This window comes from Ctenopharyngodon idella, chromosome 10 (genome assembly GCF_019924925.1).
Source record: "Ctenopharyngodon idella isolate HZGC_01 chromosome 10, HZGC01, whole genome shotgun sequence".
Lineage (NCBI taxonomy): Eukaryota > Metazoa > Chordata > Actinopteri > Cypriniformes > Xenocyprididae > Ctenopharyngodon > Ctenopharyngodon idella.
The window spans coordinates 33,344,526-33,360,975 of record NC_067229.1 but is presented as its reverse complement, the minus strand read 5'-3'; the positions used below and the strand labels follow the sequence as shown (position 1 = coordinate 33,360,975).

Here is a 16,450-nt window from a genome sequence, read left to right as displayed (position 1 = left end):
AATAATTTGATTTTTTAAAAAGAAAAAAAAACAGCAGAAAATAATATAAACTGACTCGCGAACATTATATAAACTGACTCACGAACAGTTAGATCTACGGGGAGTTAAAATCACAACACTAATAATGGTTGAGATAAGTAATGGTTAATATGACATTAAATATTAAAGACTGCAATGGCTCATTAACAAAGATAAAGATAGGAAAGAAAAAAAAAACAGGCACAGTATTAGCCTACGTCAGAAAATAAACTTGCGTATCTTGTCAAAAATTAATCAATGCAACGTTCTATTCAATCATAGCAGAAACTGATAACGGTGTGCAGACAATGTAAAAAAACAAAACAAAACTATATATATATATATATATATATATATATATATATATATATATAAAACACTAAAAACTAGCCAAACATTCAATCTGTTTAACTTAAATAGTTTTCACTAGAGCTGTGACCATCGTGTTTTACAGGTACCTTCACATGAAAGGCAGAAAGTGAAGAGAGCTGATAGAAATGTAATATAAAAAAATGTAATGAGGTATGAGGTTCTCATAAATAACCACCCAGAAAGTTTAAACAAGAACCGCTTTAAAAGGAAGTATAGTTGACATAATAATAGAGATATAATTAATATATATATATAACATAGACACCAGGAAATACATTTATTAAAGTGAGTCCAGAGGAGTTAAGCCTCTCTTACCTCATCTTCATTTCCTGTAACATCTAGTGTTATCATGCTCGAACCAAACTGAATATTGTCTTCCTTTCTCAGAGTACCACCAGCAGGAAGCGTGTTTTCATTATACGATCTCACAAATTTAAAGTCACTTGTGCGCGAGCCTGTGGTTAGATACGCGTCATAATTGTAGGAGCTGCGGAGAGTTCCTGCTCCATCCACCTCTGCATAGTTGGGAGGCAGATAGGCGCTGGGAACAGCAACTGCTCCATCAAACAACAGTCTGGGCTTTCTCCTGTGACAAAACTTCACTGCCAAGATCAGTATGATGAACGTCAGGAAGAAGGTGCACACGGAAACTAATGCAATGATCAAGTATGACGTCAGTTTAGAGTTGTTGTCCTCATAAGTCATATCTTTAAGTTCAGGAACTTCAGAAAGGTTGTCAGAAATCAGTAAATTCACAGCACAGGTTGTAGACAGAGAGGGCTGCCCATTATCCTTCACTGAAATAACAAGATTCTGCTTCATATTGTCAGATTCAGAAATGTCTCGTTGTGTTTTGATCTCTCCACTATGGAGACCAATGGTGAAAAGTCCCGGATCAGTAGATTTCAAGATCTGATAGGACAGCCATGCGTTCTGTCCAGAGTCAGCATCTACAGCGATCACCTTGGAGACCAGAGAGCCTGAGAGAGTCGCTTTAGGGACCATTTCAGTCATTAAAGACTTGCCATCTGGAACAGGGTATAATATCTGTGGAGAGTTATCATTCTCATCTGTTATGAAGACTTTCACAGTCACGATACTGCTGAGAGGAGGAGAACCATTGTCTCTGGCAACAACTTTGACACTGAAGTTTCTGAACTGCTCATAGTCAAATGATCTTACAGCATGAATCACCCCTGTATCTCCATTAACAGATAGAAATGAGGACACTGGGACCCCATTGACTTCACTGGGTACCAGAGAGTACAGTACAGTCCCGTTCTGTCTCCAGTCTGGGTCATTTGCACTGACAGAACAAACAGAGGTGCCTGCTTTGTTATTTTCTCTTATATAAGCACTGTACGACTGCTGCTCAAATACAGGAGGATTGTCATTCACATCTGAGACAAATAAATGAATCGTCATGGAGGTGGATAATGGTGGAGATCCCCCATCTGTGGCTGTGATGGTAATGTTGTAATCAGATTCTTTCTCTCGGTCTAGAGCTTTTGTAGTTACTAGAGAGAAATAGTTTTTAACAGATGGGTTCAGTTTGAAAGGAACATTTTGCTGAACAGAGCAACGAATCTGCCGGTTTTCTCCTGAGTCTTTGTCTTGAACATTAATGATTCCCACCTCAGTACCTGGCTCAGAGTTTTCAGGTATCGGGTTATTCAAAGATTTAAGGATGATTCTAGGAGGATTATCATTAATATCAGTTATATCTATGATGACTTTAGCAGTTGATGCCAATCCAGATGCATCTTTGGCCTGAATTCCCATTTCATACTTTTTGTCTTTTTCAAAATCAATATCTCCAATCACCATAATTTGTCCGGTTGTCTTATCAATAGAAAATAATTTTGCAGTTTTATCTGATATTCTGCTGAATTCATATGTCACTTCCCCGTTTGGACCTTCATCAGCATCTGTGGCGCTCACTCTGATTATTTCTGTTCCTGAAGGTGTATTTTCAGCCAGAGTGACCTTATAAACAGGCTGACTAAATACTGGAACATTATCATTGGCATCAAGAACAGTGATGTGTATGACAGCAGTGCCAGACCTCTGCGGTGAACCTCCATCAGTGGCTGTGAGAATCATATCTATCTCCTTCTGCTGTTCACGATCCAGCTCTTTTTCCAACACAAGTTCAGCATATTTTCCTCCATCTGCACTATCATGTACAGTCAATATAAAATTTTCATTTATCTCCAGTGAATAGCCATTCACTGCATTATGCTCAATATCTGAATCATGCGCTTCATCCAAACGGAATCGCTGGCCTTTAACTGCCGATTCGGTGATTTCAAAGTTAATACGCTGATTTGAAAATCGTGGTGAGTTGTCATTTATATCTTGAATTTGCAGAATTATACGGTGTACTTCAAGAGGGTTTTCCAGGACGAGCTCATAACTGAGAGTACAGGGAATTTGAGATCCACAAAGCTCCTCTCGGTCTATTGTCTCTGCCACGATTAAATCACCAGTATTCAGATTAATATCACAATACCGTTTGCTGCTGTCCTCCGTGTCTATCCGAGCTTTACGGGCAGATAATTGTTTAACATCCATCCTGAGATCTTTGGCTATATTCCCGATCACATACTGGCGTTTCGTTTCTTCCGGAATATTGTAGCTCAGATCTGCACAGAGGGTTTTCAGAGGAAACAGAAGGAGAGCCACGAAAAACGCAAATAAAAGAACTAAAAATAACCTGTGTTCCATTTTTTTAATATTTTATGTTGCACCTGCCCAACAGTAAATAATCTTTCACGGATGATATTCCAATAATTTTTATCAGCGTCGACGGACTGTTACTCCATTTTGTGCGGCGTTTATTCTAGCAGTCAGAGCTCATGCTGCATACATTAAGTGTGGGAGGAGAGACGCTTCAGTCTGCACTCTTGGTGAATAGCGACGCTCTGAGTATTTTTCAGTTCATTGCATCTTTCATGTATTTGATGAAAAGAAGAAAGTGAAGTCTTATTTTTATCAACGCGTATTTTTTGTAAAATAATAATTTACATTCATCTATATATTGGAAAGGAACTAAAAATGTCACGCATTCAAAGATAAACAACAGTGCTGTCGCTGTCCAGACTTGTGGTGCTGAAACACGATGACCTCAAAGACATTGAACAATAAATTACTTACGCAACATTGAAATCATAATAAATAAACGAGTGAATTCGTTTTAAAAGAAAAGCGAGGCTTATCTTTTTTCTTCCACCGCGAAAAACAAAATTGGTTATTTAAGATTTAACGATGTACATTGTACTATCTGCCTCAAAGTGAAATATTCAAACACTTCTAGACCATCTACGTTAAAACTTACTAAAAAAAAAAAAAAAAAAAAGTTTGTTTTTAGACTAAAACAACAGCATAATATCGCAACAAAACTGTTAAATGTAGCAGAGACCAAATAACTTTACTAGCCAATGCCATTTATCTTATCTTATCTTATCTTATCTTATCTTATCTTATCTTATCTTATTATCTTTTCTAAACACGCTTGAAGACCACTATACCCATTAACGAAATATAATAAGGGAAATAGAGAAATTCCTTAAAAAATAAATAAATAAATAAATAAATAAAAAACAGACATTTATATTTGTGTCCAGAGTTGATGAATGCAGCGTCCATGTGCTGTTGGAAGTTTATGAGATTAAAAATTCGCGACCTACATAATCTGGACCATTTAAATTGTTTTCATTATAGCAGTGGCAAAAGCATTTGATAGAGAAGATCATATGAAATGATGTAAAAGAAATACAGCGCGAGCTTCTAATAAATTACCACCCAAATGCACTGTTTAAATTGGAACCGACTTTAGAAAGTATGTTATATTATTAATGCAAATATCACTTGTAATATCACACAAAAATGTATAATCAGCGGAGACACCAGGAAATGCAAAAATAAAAAAGTAGTGCAGAGGAGTTAAGCCTCTCTTACCTCATCTTCATTTCCTGTAACATCTAGTGTTATCATGCTCGAGCCAAACTGAATATTTTCTTCCTTTCTTAGAGTCCCACCAGCAGGAAGCGTGTTTTCATTATACGATCTCACAAATTTAAAGTCACTTGTGCGCGAGCCTGTGGTTAGATACGCGTCATAATTGTAGGAGCTGCGGAGAGTTCCTGCTCCATCCACCTCTGCATAGTTAGGAGGCAGATAGGCGCTGGGAACAGCAACTGCTCCATCAAACAACAGTCTGGGCTTTCTCCTGTGACAAAACTTCACTGCCAAGATCAGTATGATGAACGTCAGGAAGAAGGTGCACACGGAAACTAATGCAATGATCAAGTATGACGTCAGTTTAGAGTTATTGTCCTCATAAGTCATATCTTTAAGTTCAGGAACTTCAGAAAGGTTGTCAGAAATCAGTAAATTCACAGCACAGGTTGTAGACAGAGAGGGCTGCCCGTTATCCTTCACTGAAATAACAAGATTCTGCTTCATATTGTCAGATTCAGAAATGTCTCGTTGTGTTTTGATCTCTCCACTATGGAGACCAATGGTGAAAAGTCCCGGATCAGTAGATTTCAAGATCTGATAGGACAGCCATGCGTTCTGTCCAGAGTCAGCATCTACAGCGATCACCTTGGAGACCAGAGAGCCTGAGAGAGTCGCTTTAGGGACCATTTCAGTCATTAAAGACTTGCCATCTGGAACAGGGTATAATATCTGTGGAGAGTTATCATTCTCATCTGTTATGAAGACTTTCACAGTCACGATACTGCTGAGAGGAGGAGAACCATTGTCTCTGGCAACAACTTTGACACTGAAGTTTCTGAACTGCTCATAGTCAAATGATCTTACAGCATGAATCACCCCTGTATCTCCATTAACAGATAGAAATGAGGACACTGGGACCCCATTGACTTCACTGGGTACCAGAGAGTACAGTACAGTCCCGTTCTGTCTCCAGTCTGGGTCATTTGCACTGACAGAACAAACAGAGGTGCCTGCTTTGTTATTTTCACTTATATAAACAACATAGCTCTGCAACTCAAATGTAGGGGAGTTGTCGTTGATGTCTGAAACTTGTATGTTCAGAGTTATATTGGAGAATAAGGAGGGTGTACCTCCGTCCTTTGCTGTTATTGTCACATTATAATTTTCGATTTGTTCTCGATCAAGCAAACTAGTTGTAGTGATAATGAAGTAAGACTTGATGTACGGCTGTAGTTGAAATGGCAGACTCGTCGAAATGGAACAAGTAACCAGACTGTTTTCACCTGAATCTTGGTCCTTTACGTTTATTACAGCGATCTCTGAACCAGGTGGGATGTTTTCTGGGATTTGGTTTTTCAGAGACTTTACAGATATAACTGGCGCGTTGTCATTGACATCATCTATTTCAATAACAACTTTACAGTGGCCTGTCTGACCTCCACCATCCTCCGCTTGTACTTCCATCTCGTACGAGGAGGCCTTCTCGTGGTCCAACTGTCCAATAACAGATATTTCTCCGTAATTTTCGTCAATTTTAAACAATTCTTTTGTGTTGTCGGATAGGTGATTGATATAATACGTTATTTGTCCATTTGCGCCCTCATCCACATCGGTTGCAATAATTTTGATAACAGACGTTCCGAGTGCTGAATTTTCAGATAAACGAGTCTTGTACAAAGGCTGCGAAAACACTGGTGCATTATCATTCACGTCTATCACGAGCACTTCAATAACAACAGTTCCAGATTTAGGAGGATTCCCCCCATCGACCGCTGACAAAATCAAGGAATGCTCTCCTTTTGTCTCTCTATCCAGACTGTTTTTCAAAACAATGTCCACATACCTGTCTTTATTTGATTTTGTATCAAGAACAAAATGTTTGTTTTGACTGAGAATATACGTCTGAACTGAATTAATTCCAACATCCAAATCCCGTGCGCGAGCTATTTGTAATTTGCTTCCGGTCGGTGCCGCTTCGCTTATCTCAAGTTTAATTGAATCTTTAGGGAAAATAGGAAGGTTGTCATTGATGTCCTGGACCTCCAAAACAACGTTATGAAGCTCTAGAGGATTTTCAAGAATAAATTCAAAGTGCATGAGGCAGGGGGAGGTAGTACTGCAAAGCATCTCTCGGTCGATCCTTTCCGAAACAAAAAGATTTCCTGAATCTAGGTCTATTTCACAGTACCTTCTCTCCCCTTGATAATCCAAACGGGCTTTGCGAAACCTCAAGCTATTAGAATCCAAATTAAGCTCCTTACTTAGACTTCCAATAACATATTTTGTCTTTGTTTCCTCCGGCACAGAATAACGAACATCAGCAGTGGTAACGCAGAAGAGAAGCGACGTTATCCATAATCGCCATTTGGCCCAACACAATTCAGATGTTTTCGCCATATTTTCTTGTAAGTAAAAAAGTAAAAGCGTTGTTTCAAAATCCTCCTCACAAACAACCGATTTATGTCGTGGGCAGCACTGCTATTTCAACATTGACTGTTGTTAAAAGAATAGAAAAATACCCGCACCAAATGGGTGTGTTCTTATGCCCAGAAAGCACAGTTAATCAACAGCGACACTGTGTGGTTCAGTTGAGTTTAGGTAAACAGCTTGTGAGGTTGCATGGTGTGCATACGCACCATATTTACAGAGATGATTCTGATAATGCGGGTTTAAATTATTGGCATGTCAAAGATAACGATGAAACATTATTATTACAATATAGAAAGACGTGCTTCCTACAAAACCCTCAATACAAACAAAATATTGTAAACAAAATTGACTTTTTGTCACACTGCAAAAAAAAAAAAAAAAAAAAAAAAAAGTAGGCGTACTATAATGATATTACAGTCTTAAAATGGTTTATATTTTAACTGGATAATCTACCTTTTGTGAGCGTTTATATTGGTCATTTCTATAACGTATACATTTTTAGAACTACACACATTATCTACACACGCCACAAACGCACGTTTTTTTTTTTTTTTTTTTTTTTTTTTAAATCAGCACCATGGACAGCTCACTATGTAGTCACCGGACAAAACTGCTGGAAATAAAAAGTGCAAGTGCTATTATGTCTGTATGATGACATTTTGATTTAAAAAGGTATTAAGTACACGGAAATGGAATGTTAAATACAACATAAAAGACTGCAAATTAGAGAAATCGCTACATTTACACTACAACTGGTAAAATGCAAACGAAAGACATTATTTCTATTTTGTTGAACTGCACACATGCACACATCTGACATATATTAAATGATCCAAGTCCAATGCCTCGCCTTTGTGCTTTATGTGAACAAAAAGAAAGAATAAGTCAGAATTTTGCTGAAGCATCATGATCACAAAGATGACAGTTTCAAAGCACATACTATTTTTAGCCTTCACCAAGTCTGCCCCATATTGTATTTCAACTATTTCAAAGTATTGCTGTTCCAGTATTATGAAACATTCTCAGTTTGTTTGAGTTTTGGATTTCACTTCAAATAATTTCCCATCCAAACATGCAAACACATTCTATTTCACTCCTTGGAGAACAATTAAGGGCAGTTTGTTTCAGAAGAAGAAGAAGTGCAGGTGAAACGTTCAGGTTCATCTATTTTTAATAGCCTGAAAATCTTTCAATAGAAAGCCCAAGTTACCATATGGCCTGCCACTGTAACATAAGCTTTTTTTTATATGACAAATATCCAACTGGTAAAATTTTTTAGGTCAGCACTTTGGATGTTTAAGATAATATAGACAGGCAAAATCAAAACCACTGAAAAATCTTGAATACTTATGAAAGAAAACTTTATTTGTGATTTATAAACAAAACACATTACCAGATTTCATAAAGTAATATAAAATAATAAACACCATTACACTGATGAGCAGGTGTACAAAAATTTTGTCCAACAGATTTGCACCGTCAAAGTCAAAAGCATAGTGCCACCTAGGCACTGGATGAGTTTATATATAATTACTACACACAAGCAGAATACATAGACCCTTTTTATTTTCTCTTTTATCATTTTTTTGACATTTTTGTATCTTTTTTTTTTTCTTTTCTTTTTCTGAAGGAAGAGGCTTATATCATAGGGATGTATGAACTGGTTCACATTACAGTGTTATTGATTTCAAAGCCTAGCACAAAACGAAGGATTGATCCTTTCAAGTTGCAAAAATCATAAGGTTGTAAAGAAAAGCGATTTAGACCATAACACTACAGCATTACATATATCTAGAATGTTAATGTTAACGTTGATCGCCACAGAGCCGACGTCGTTTCTGTGTCTTCTTTGTACACTCTATCCATGTATGTAATCAGTGTATGTTTGTGTATGTTTGAGTGAATAATTTGATTTATGTCTACATACTTCAGCAGAGACGATACACATCTCCAGTTCCATCATAAATGAGAAAAAAATAATTATGAAAAACATATCTGTTCATTTATATCTATATATAATTTCTGTTTTAATTGCGTTTAACATGCAAAACAGTCACTTGGTGATCTGACAGCACTGAACCACACCTGAAAGAGACGTGTGTGTGTGTGTGTGTGTGTGTGTGTGTGTGTGTGTGTGTGTGTGTGTGTGTGATGATATGGTCTCATAGCAGCACAAACATCTCTCCTTTACTGAACGGTATCTCTGCAGACTTAGAAGGGAAAGAAAGGAGAGATGTGCTCCCTCAAAAAAAAAAAAAAAAAAAAAAAAAACAGAAAATTTAAGCATGATGTCTGAATGTTAAGAAAACATTCCTATTATTTACAAAATTCGAATCAACAACTATGGTACTGTCATGAAGCTATGTCTCACCATTGATTATATACAGTAGAAAAACTCTGTAATGTCCACCACTTCTCAGTCTTCTCAGTCTAATCTCCACTCACCCTCTATCCTTGCCCTATAAAGCACTATACACCATAGCTAAACATGTCCACAATAAGCATGACTGCACAGTCCATGGTGGTTCCACTGCTGTGAGAGCATAAACACTGGTGTGTCTTGAGTTTGTGTGTGCATGTAGGGGCCAATACATGTGCTTATGTTTCCAGCAGAAGGAGTGACAATAATATTGGCTTTTTACACAGGCTTGATTTTTCTGCTCTTTCTTGTCACATTGTACAATACGAGCCACCAGGGGGCAGTACTGACATGGGGCCAGCACAGCACACCAGATAAAGGGAGGTTGGCAACATGAGATATGCAAAAGTTACAAGCAGTAGGTAAGGGCAAAAAGCTGGACTAAGACATTAAGCTGGCAGGAAGTGGGATGACGTCTATCAAACATTCAAAACAGCAGCAAAGGAAGTAGGTGTGTTTTGAAAAGAAGCAACACGCATCCGTTCTACTATTTTACAGACTTTTGAGAGGCTGTTGTGCTTCAGTCCTGTTGTGGCTTTAGCTGTACAGCGTGTGGTGAGCCTGTTTAGAGTGTGTTGTGTATTAAAGAGCAAGAATCTCTTTAGCTGTACGCACATCATTTGGCTGTGCATGATTTTGGACTATATAAGATGAGATTCATTTGCTCTTATAAAATATACTGAGATTTCTGCATTAGTTTGGGAGCAGGACAGAAGCGTTAGCGATCTCTAATGCTTTTTTTGTGAGTGTGAAGCAAGTGTCTTGGATTTCGCTGCTACATTCCCAGCTCTGTAGGCGTTTACTTTAGATCTGCTCTAAAAATCAGACACTGGTCCTTCTGATAATTACAGTTAGATTTGTGTCTCTTTTTTTCTTTTACAAAGTTTTGTTTCCAGCAGATCAAGGCATGAGACGGGGCCAGGGGAGGATGTTTCTTTCCCGTTTGAAGTTGAGGGAGGAAGGCAGGGATGGAGTCAGAGAAAACTCTTGGTATGACATGAGTTCAAATCCAGTTTAACTGGAAATTTGTTTGATCCTTTAAAAGAGGAGAGGAACTTCCCTTGATGTAGTTGAAAATGTCACTCACAAGGTGCAAGTGGGCTTGGTTTGCTTGGATTGCTTTATTGAACATCGCTGATTAATTTCTTCACAATAGAGCAGAACTAGAAAAATAGCCAATCAGAGTCATGGAAACATGTTTACAGGGTTAATTTGTTTATGTTCATGCGTAGAGCACAAACTCTGTTCTGTCTGGGACTTGAATTGGTAGATACGGTATATAGAAGGATCTTTCTCTCTTTACATTTTCAGTATTTTTGGTTTTCTCTTTCTGTCAGCGTTTGCTACAAACATAAGTTGATCGCTGTAATATTGTAGTGAGACTTTCTTCATTACTCCTCGCCATCATCTTTCCCTTTATCCTTCTTGTCCTTCTTTTCCTTCTTCTTCTTTTTCTTCTTCTTGGACTCCTCTTTCTTTCCAAAGGTGATGAACTCGCCCTTATCATCAACAGCACCTGGGTCCTGCCGGATGGAGATGATGGCAGGGGAGCCGGGAATGATGAAGGCTTCAGGAGGAATCTCTCCCGGCTTCAGGGCTTGTGGAGGACCATAACCGGGGCCTGCACCGTAGCGGAAGCTCCAGCTGTTACTGTTGATTCCAGCTCCAACAGGAGGGGACAGCTGTCCCTCTCCCTCCCCATCTGAGTGAGGGAAAAATAAAAGTATTAGATTGTATCATCCTCACCAATTTCCTCAGGTGAAGTAAAGATATTTGGTTGCCTAGTGAAAAAAAAAGCTCAAAACCAAAAATAAGATGACCCAATTACTAATTACTATCATCTAACACCTAACTCCTAGTTTCTCCAGGGGTACTACACATGTACTTCAAGTCTTATGAATAACTTTCAATGAAGAAAACCGCTATATACAGTACCGGTCAAAAGTTTAGTCAAAATATTACTATTTTTAATGTTTTCAAAAGAAGCCTCTTCTGCTCATCAAGCCTGCATTTATTTGATCAAAAATACAGAAATGAAAACAGTAATATTGTGAAGTATTATTACAATCTAAAGTATTGGTTTTCTATTATAATATACTTTAAAATATCATTTATTTCTGTGATGCAAAGCTAAATTTTCATCAGCCATTACTCCAGTCTTCAGTGTCACATGACACTCCAGAAATCATTCTAATATGCTGATTTATTATCAATGTTGAAACAGTTGTGCTGCTTAATATTTTTTTTTTTTATAACCTGTACTTTTTTCAGGATTTTTTGATGAATAAAAAGTTTTTTTTTTAAAAAAGAAGAAGAAGAAGCAGCATTTATTTACTTTCTTTCTTTTTGGAAGAAATTAATACTTCTATTCAGCAAGAGTTATATTGTTAGAAAATATTTCTATTTTATATAAATGCTGTTCTTTTTAACTTTTTATTCATCAATGAATCCTGAAAAATCTATCACAGTATCCAAAAAATATTAACTGTTTCCACCAGAAAACCATTATTTTAAATTGTAATAATATTTCACAATATTACTGTTTTTTTTTCTGTATTTTTGATCAAATAAATGCAGGCTTGATGAGTATAAGAGACTTCTTTCAAAAACATTAAAAATAGTAATGTTTCCAAACTTGAAAATATCAGATATTGAGTTTTTCATGACATGGCAGGGTTAGTTGAGATTGTAAAATGTAATGTGGTGCAACCCCCCAAAAACTTGATATGAATGAATGAATGAATGAATGAATGAATGAATGAACGAACAAACAAATATGTTATTACTTTTTATTTTATGGTTACACCACATGACAAGAGTCATTACTTTTAAACATTTTCTGAAAACGATATTAACTGTTTTTTTTACTATATCAAACAAGCATAAAACATAAAGAGTACACTTCTAAGAACTTAGTATGTGTAATAAATAGATTATTAATTAGATTATTATTTTTCTTTCTTTCTGGATACGCATGCCAAAAACAATCTGCATCAAATGCATGATTTAAGAAGCATGTTTTATTTGCTTTATTTAACACTGATCGAAACCTACAAGTAACACACACACACACACACACACACACACACACACACACACAGCATCACTCTTGAGTGCACTTTCATACAATGTTCATGTTTGAAAGTGTACTACCCCAACAGGGACAGAGAGCTGAGTACAGAGTGAGAGACTTATGTACTACTTTCCCTACAGAAGCAGGGCTCTTTGCCACACCAGTTACTCTATGACCTACTTTCATTTCTGTGTTTTATTTAGAGCTCACCATGGCCCTGAAATGCAATTCTGTTTGTTTTTGATCTGTACGTTTATGACAGTACCGCACGGCCTATTTCAATAAATGCAAAACCTAGCAGGGATTATCCATTCTGATATTCTTTCCTCAGCTTAAATGAATCTGCATGGGTGGATTGTGCATCTATGTGTGCGTGCAACAACTAGACTAAATTAGGTATCTGTCTCGCGCTCAGTTTCAGGCACATCTAAATTTAGACACTTCAAATCCAGCCATTAATATGCAAACTGCTCTTTTTTTCTATGGCTACTGATCCAATATATATAACTGTTCAAAATCTTGACCATCCTGAAAATATACCACCTCCGCATCAATACAGAAGACTCATGGCACACAGATGGTGCAGCAAAGAGTCAATGAGAGAGCGTTCACATGCACACATACACAGGAGCACCGTGTGCCGCCCCCTGGGCTTTGACGGATCACATTTGGCTGAGAAGGTCAGAAATTGTGGTTTAGAGTGGTAGCATTTACTTGCAGAGTGGTCAGATTTCTAGTGAGAGAGTAACTCATGTGTTCATGTGTTAGTCACACCTCACTCCATCTCCCTGTGGCTTTCATTATGGCAGCAATATCAGTGCATGTGTGTGTATGCGTGTTAAGTTTCATGTCAGAGCAGGTCAACTGAGCAGACTAGTTCTCATCCTCATGAGACTAAAGAGAAGATCAGCACAGTGAAGCTGGAAGCAACAGTTTAAGACTAACTTCCATTGCATTTCTCTCTTTGGTGTAAAGGTCAATGACAAATACATTTCTGTGATAAAAAGAAGAAAGTTTAAAACACATTTGCCAAGTTTTTAAAAATGTATTCCTCAGCAAAGACCACAAGAACCAGACAAGTCCTCCGCAAAGACCCCTATGGCCAGCTTCGTGTCCATTCCAGCATGATGAATTCGATCTTTAAGCAAAAGGAACTGAATGGAATAATTGAATGCTAACGATCCACAGTCTGATTTATGACTTGTAATGCAGCCTGAATCATAATCACACCATGTTTGTTCGTTGGTCAGAGGAGGACTGGTCCCCCGGCTGAGCCTGGTTTCTCTTATAAGGTTTGTTTTTCTCCATTTCTGTCACCTAATGGAGTTTGGGTTCCTTGTCACTGTTGTCTCTGGCTTGCTTAGTCAGGGACACTTAATATTCAGAAATATTTTTGAATTGACTGCACTGACACTATTGGATAAAAACTGAACTTAGCCAGATGATGACATCACTGATTTCTGCAGAGCTGCTTTATAGCTGAATTGAACTCATTTCATAATTGATGTAGTTCACACAGTTAGGGGAGACTGGGGAGTGTTTTAACACGGGGTTAGATTGTAACACTGTAAGTTTGACAGGTCAGAAAAGAGCTGTGGTAACGTCATCAATATCATACACTCCCATCTTCTTTTTGAGCTGGCAGGAGAAGTGGCATGTGACTGTAAGCAAATTTGTAGATTTTGACCAAAAAAAATTATTTTCAGGCAAGAAAGCAAAGTTTTTCATCAAGATTATTTTTGGCCAAGCAATCATTGAATTGTAGATACAAGTATTTACCTTATATAACCTGAAGTAGCTGTTTCTCTAGTTCAATTTAAAGGGTTAGTTCACCCAAAAATGAAATTTCTGTCATTAATTACTCACCCTCATATCGCTCCACACCCGATATTTTTGATGAAAACCAAGGGTATTTGATCCACACATAAGCAGCAACGTCATTGCACCTTTTGACGTCCAGAAAGGTGGTTGAAAACATGGTTAAAATAGTCAACGTGACTACAGTGGTTCAACCTTAATGTTATGAAGCGACGAGAATACTTTTTGTGTGCAAAAACAAAACAAAAATAACGACTTTATTCAGCAATTTGAACCGCTGAGTTTGAACTCAGTGCAGGCTTCCTTGTTTACGTCCGAACGCCAACTCAAGATTAGCCAAAGCTGAACATGTGAGCAGCACGACACATGCATGTGATGCTGACACAGGATCCGGCCAATAATGAGCTGGCATTCGGATGTAAACAGGGAAGCCTGCACTGAGTTCACTACGAATGACAACGGTTCAAATTGCTGAATAAAGTCGTTATTTTTGTTTTGTTTTTGCGCACAAATAAGTATTCTCGTCGCTTCATAACATTAAGGTTGAACCACTGTAGTCACATTGACTATTTTAACCATGTTAATTACCTTTCTGGACATCAAAAGGTGAAATGATGTTGCTGCCTATGTGTGGATCAGATACCCTCGGATTATGGGTTTGGAACACCATGAGGGTGAGTACTTAATGACAGAAATTTCATCTTTGGGTGAACTAACCCTTTAATGCTTTGTATTTATGCTAACTTTAAACCCACATGCTAAAACAGTTAGCTATGTTATGGCTGTTTGGGGTAGGGATAGTTGTAACAGTTTGTAACATAACAAACAAACCCTATGATGATTCCAGTGAGTCCAGTTATCAATCACATCCTCTGTTGAGGCAAAGTCACGGTTTTTCGTTGCGTATCGAGGGATTTATTCAGTAAATGTGTTTCCATTGTATTTTATGCACATCTTCTTACCAGATAAAAAAGGATCTGCCTCAAAAAATACAATATAATTGTTCACATTGTTCAAAACTGTTTTTTTCTTTGTTCTTCAATGATGTTTATGCAAAAATTGGATAGTGTGGATGTTATTTCAGCAAATTATCTCTCAGTGTTACATCTATCCCCAGCTAGTGTTACTCACCCCAGTAGTGGGGTAGATTGTAATAATGGAACTCTTTGTATTTGGCATTAACTCACATAATTTGTGATTGTGTAGTACACATCCAAGTGAGTTATATTTGTAGCAGACATGGCCATGGACATGGCAGGCCATGTATCAAAATTTGAGGCATCTAACACAAACAAACACTAAGTTACTGATGCTCAAACAAAAAGTGTTACAACCATCCGCCCTACTGAACCGAAATGAATCAACACTGAACTGATTTCAACTGAATAGTGACTGTTTACTATTGTCTTTTTAGAGCTGCTTTACAGCAGAGTTGAATTTTGTTTGAATCATCATTTTCCTGTTTATCCCGGTAAATCTGCCTTGAAACTGTATTGTATAAAGTGCTATATAAATAAGGGTGACAACTTGACTTGTTTTCAAATGTTTTTGAAAAGAACTTTCAATTGAATGACTGGATTGTAAAAATTAAATATAGAGTAATTGTAAATGTTTTTCTTCATATTTCTGCTTGTTGGTTGCCTTTGATTCTACACATGCCTTTGATTCTACAAATATTTTTGAACTATTAATAAGCCAATCAATTTCTTAATTAAAAAAAATCCTATGAAAAAATAAACAATTATGACAAAGCGTTTCTTTTCAAGATTTGTATTAATTTAATAGTTGTTTATTATTATTATCATTATTATTATATCAGGATAGTTGTATTACTCTGGCACTCTGAATTTATGCCAAATTAATTTTATTCCAAAAAATGAAGAAAAAAAAAAATGCTAATTTTAGATTATGGAATTTCAATCTGTCTGTAAAAACTGCCCCAGATGGGGCAGACAAAAATCTCCGACATTCACTGCTCAAAAACCTCAAAAACTTTATTTGAGCTTGATTTTGGTAAAATGTTAATAATATAATGACACATGCAAGTGTCTGACCACATATAAAGCCACAATACTAACTTTGACAGCACAGTGTTTAACTATAAAACACACACACACACAAAAAACAAACAAACAAACAAACAAAAAACGTTTTCTTTTTGTTTTTTTTCTTCTTCTTCATTTTTCAACTATTTTGGGCATATTTATAATTATAGCATTATACGTATTGTAAGGTTTGTCAGAGCGGCAGGATAAATGTGTGCATTTAAAGACAAATATGTGATCTAATATGCATTCATGTGTTAGATGCATGCAGGTCATATGTGCTACTTTTTGTGCTATTTTGGTCCTTTTAGG

At 37.0% G+C, this 16,450-nt stretch overlaps 3 protein-coding genes across 9 annotated transcripts in view; all 3 read right to left on the bottom strand.

Moving 5' to 3' along the window:
- Positions 1-433: 433 nt before the first annotated feature.
- On the bottom strand, positions 434-3,266 carry LOC127521243 (protocadherin beta-7-like). Its single transcript, XM_051910405.1, has one exon. The coding sequence runs from the start codon at positions 3,115-3,117 to the stop codon at positions 691-693; it is 2,427 nt and encodes an 808-aa protein (XP_051766365.1). The 5' UTR covers positions 3,118-3,266; the 3' UTR covers positions 434-690.
- Positions 3,267-4,335: 1,069 nt separating this feature from the next.
- Positions 4,336-6,885, bottom strand: pcdh1g1 (protocadherin 1 gamma 1). The gene has a single exon (XM_051908288.1). It carries the CDS (start codon positions 6,748-6,750, stop codon positions 4,336-4,338), a length of 2,415 nt encoding a protein of 804 aa, XP_051764248.1. The 5' UTR covers positions 6,751-6,885.
- A 1,242-nt stretch (positions 6,886-8,127) lies between these two features.
- Positions 8,128-16,450, bottom strand: part of LOC127521235 (protocadherin alpha-C2-like) — a 71,883-nt gene continuing 63,560 nt past the window's right edge. For all 7 annotated transcript variants that reach the window (XM_051910393.1, XM_051910392.1, XM_051910396.1 and 4 more), the window contains exon 4: positions 8,128-10,904. In XM_051910393.1, the coding sequence (XP_051766353.1) occupies positions 10,594-10,904 (311 nt within the window). In that variant the 3' untranslated portion in view covers positions 8,128-10,593. The remainder of the gene's footprint in view (positions 10,905-16,450) is intronic.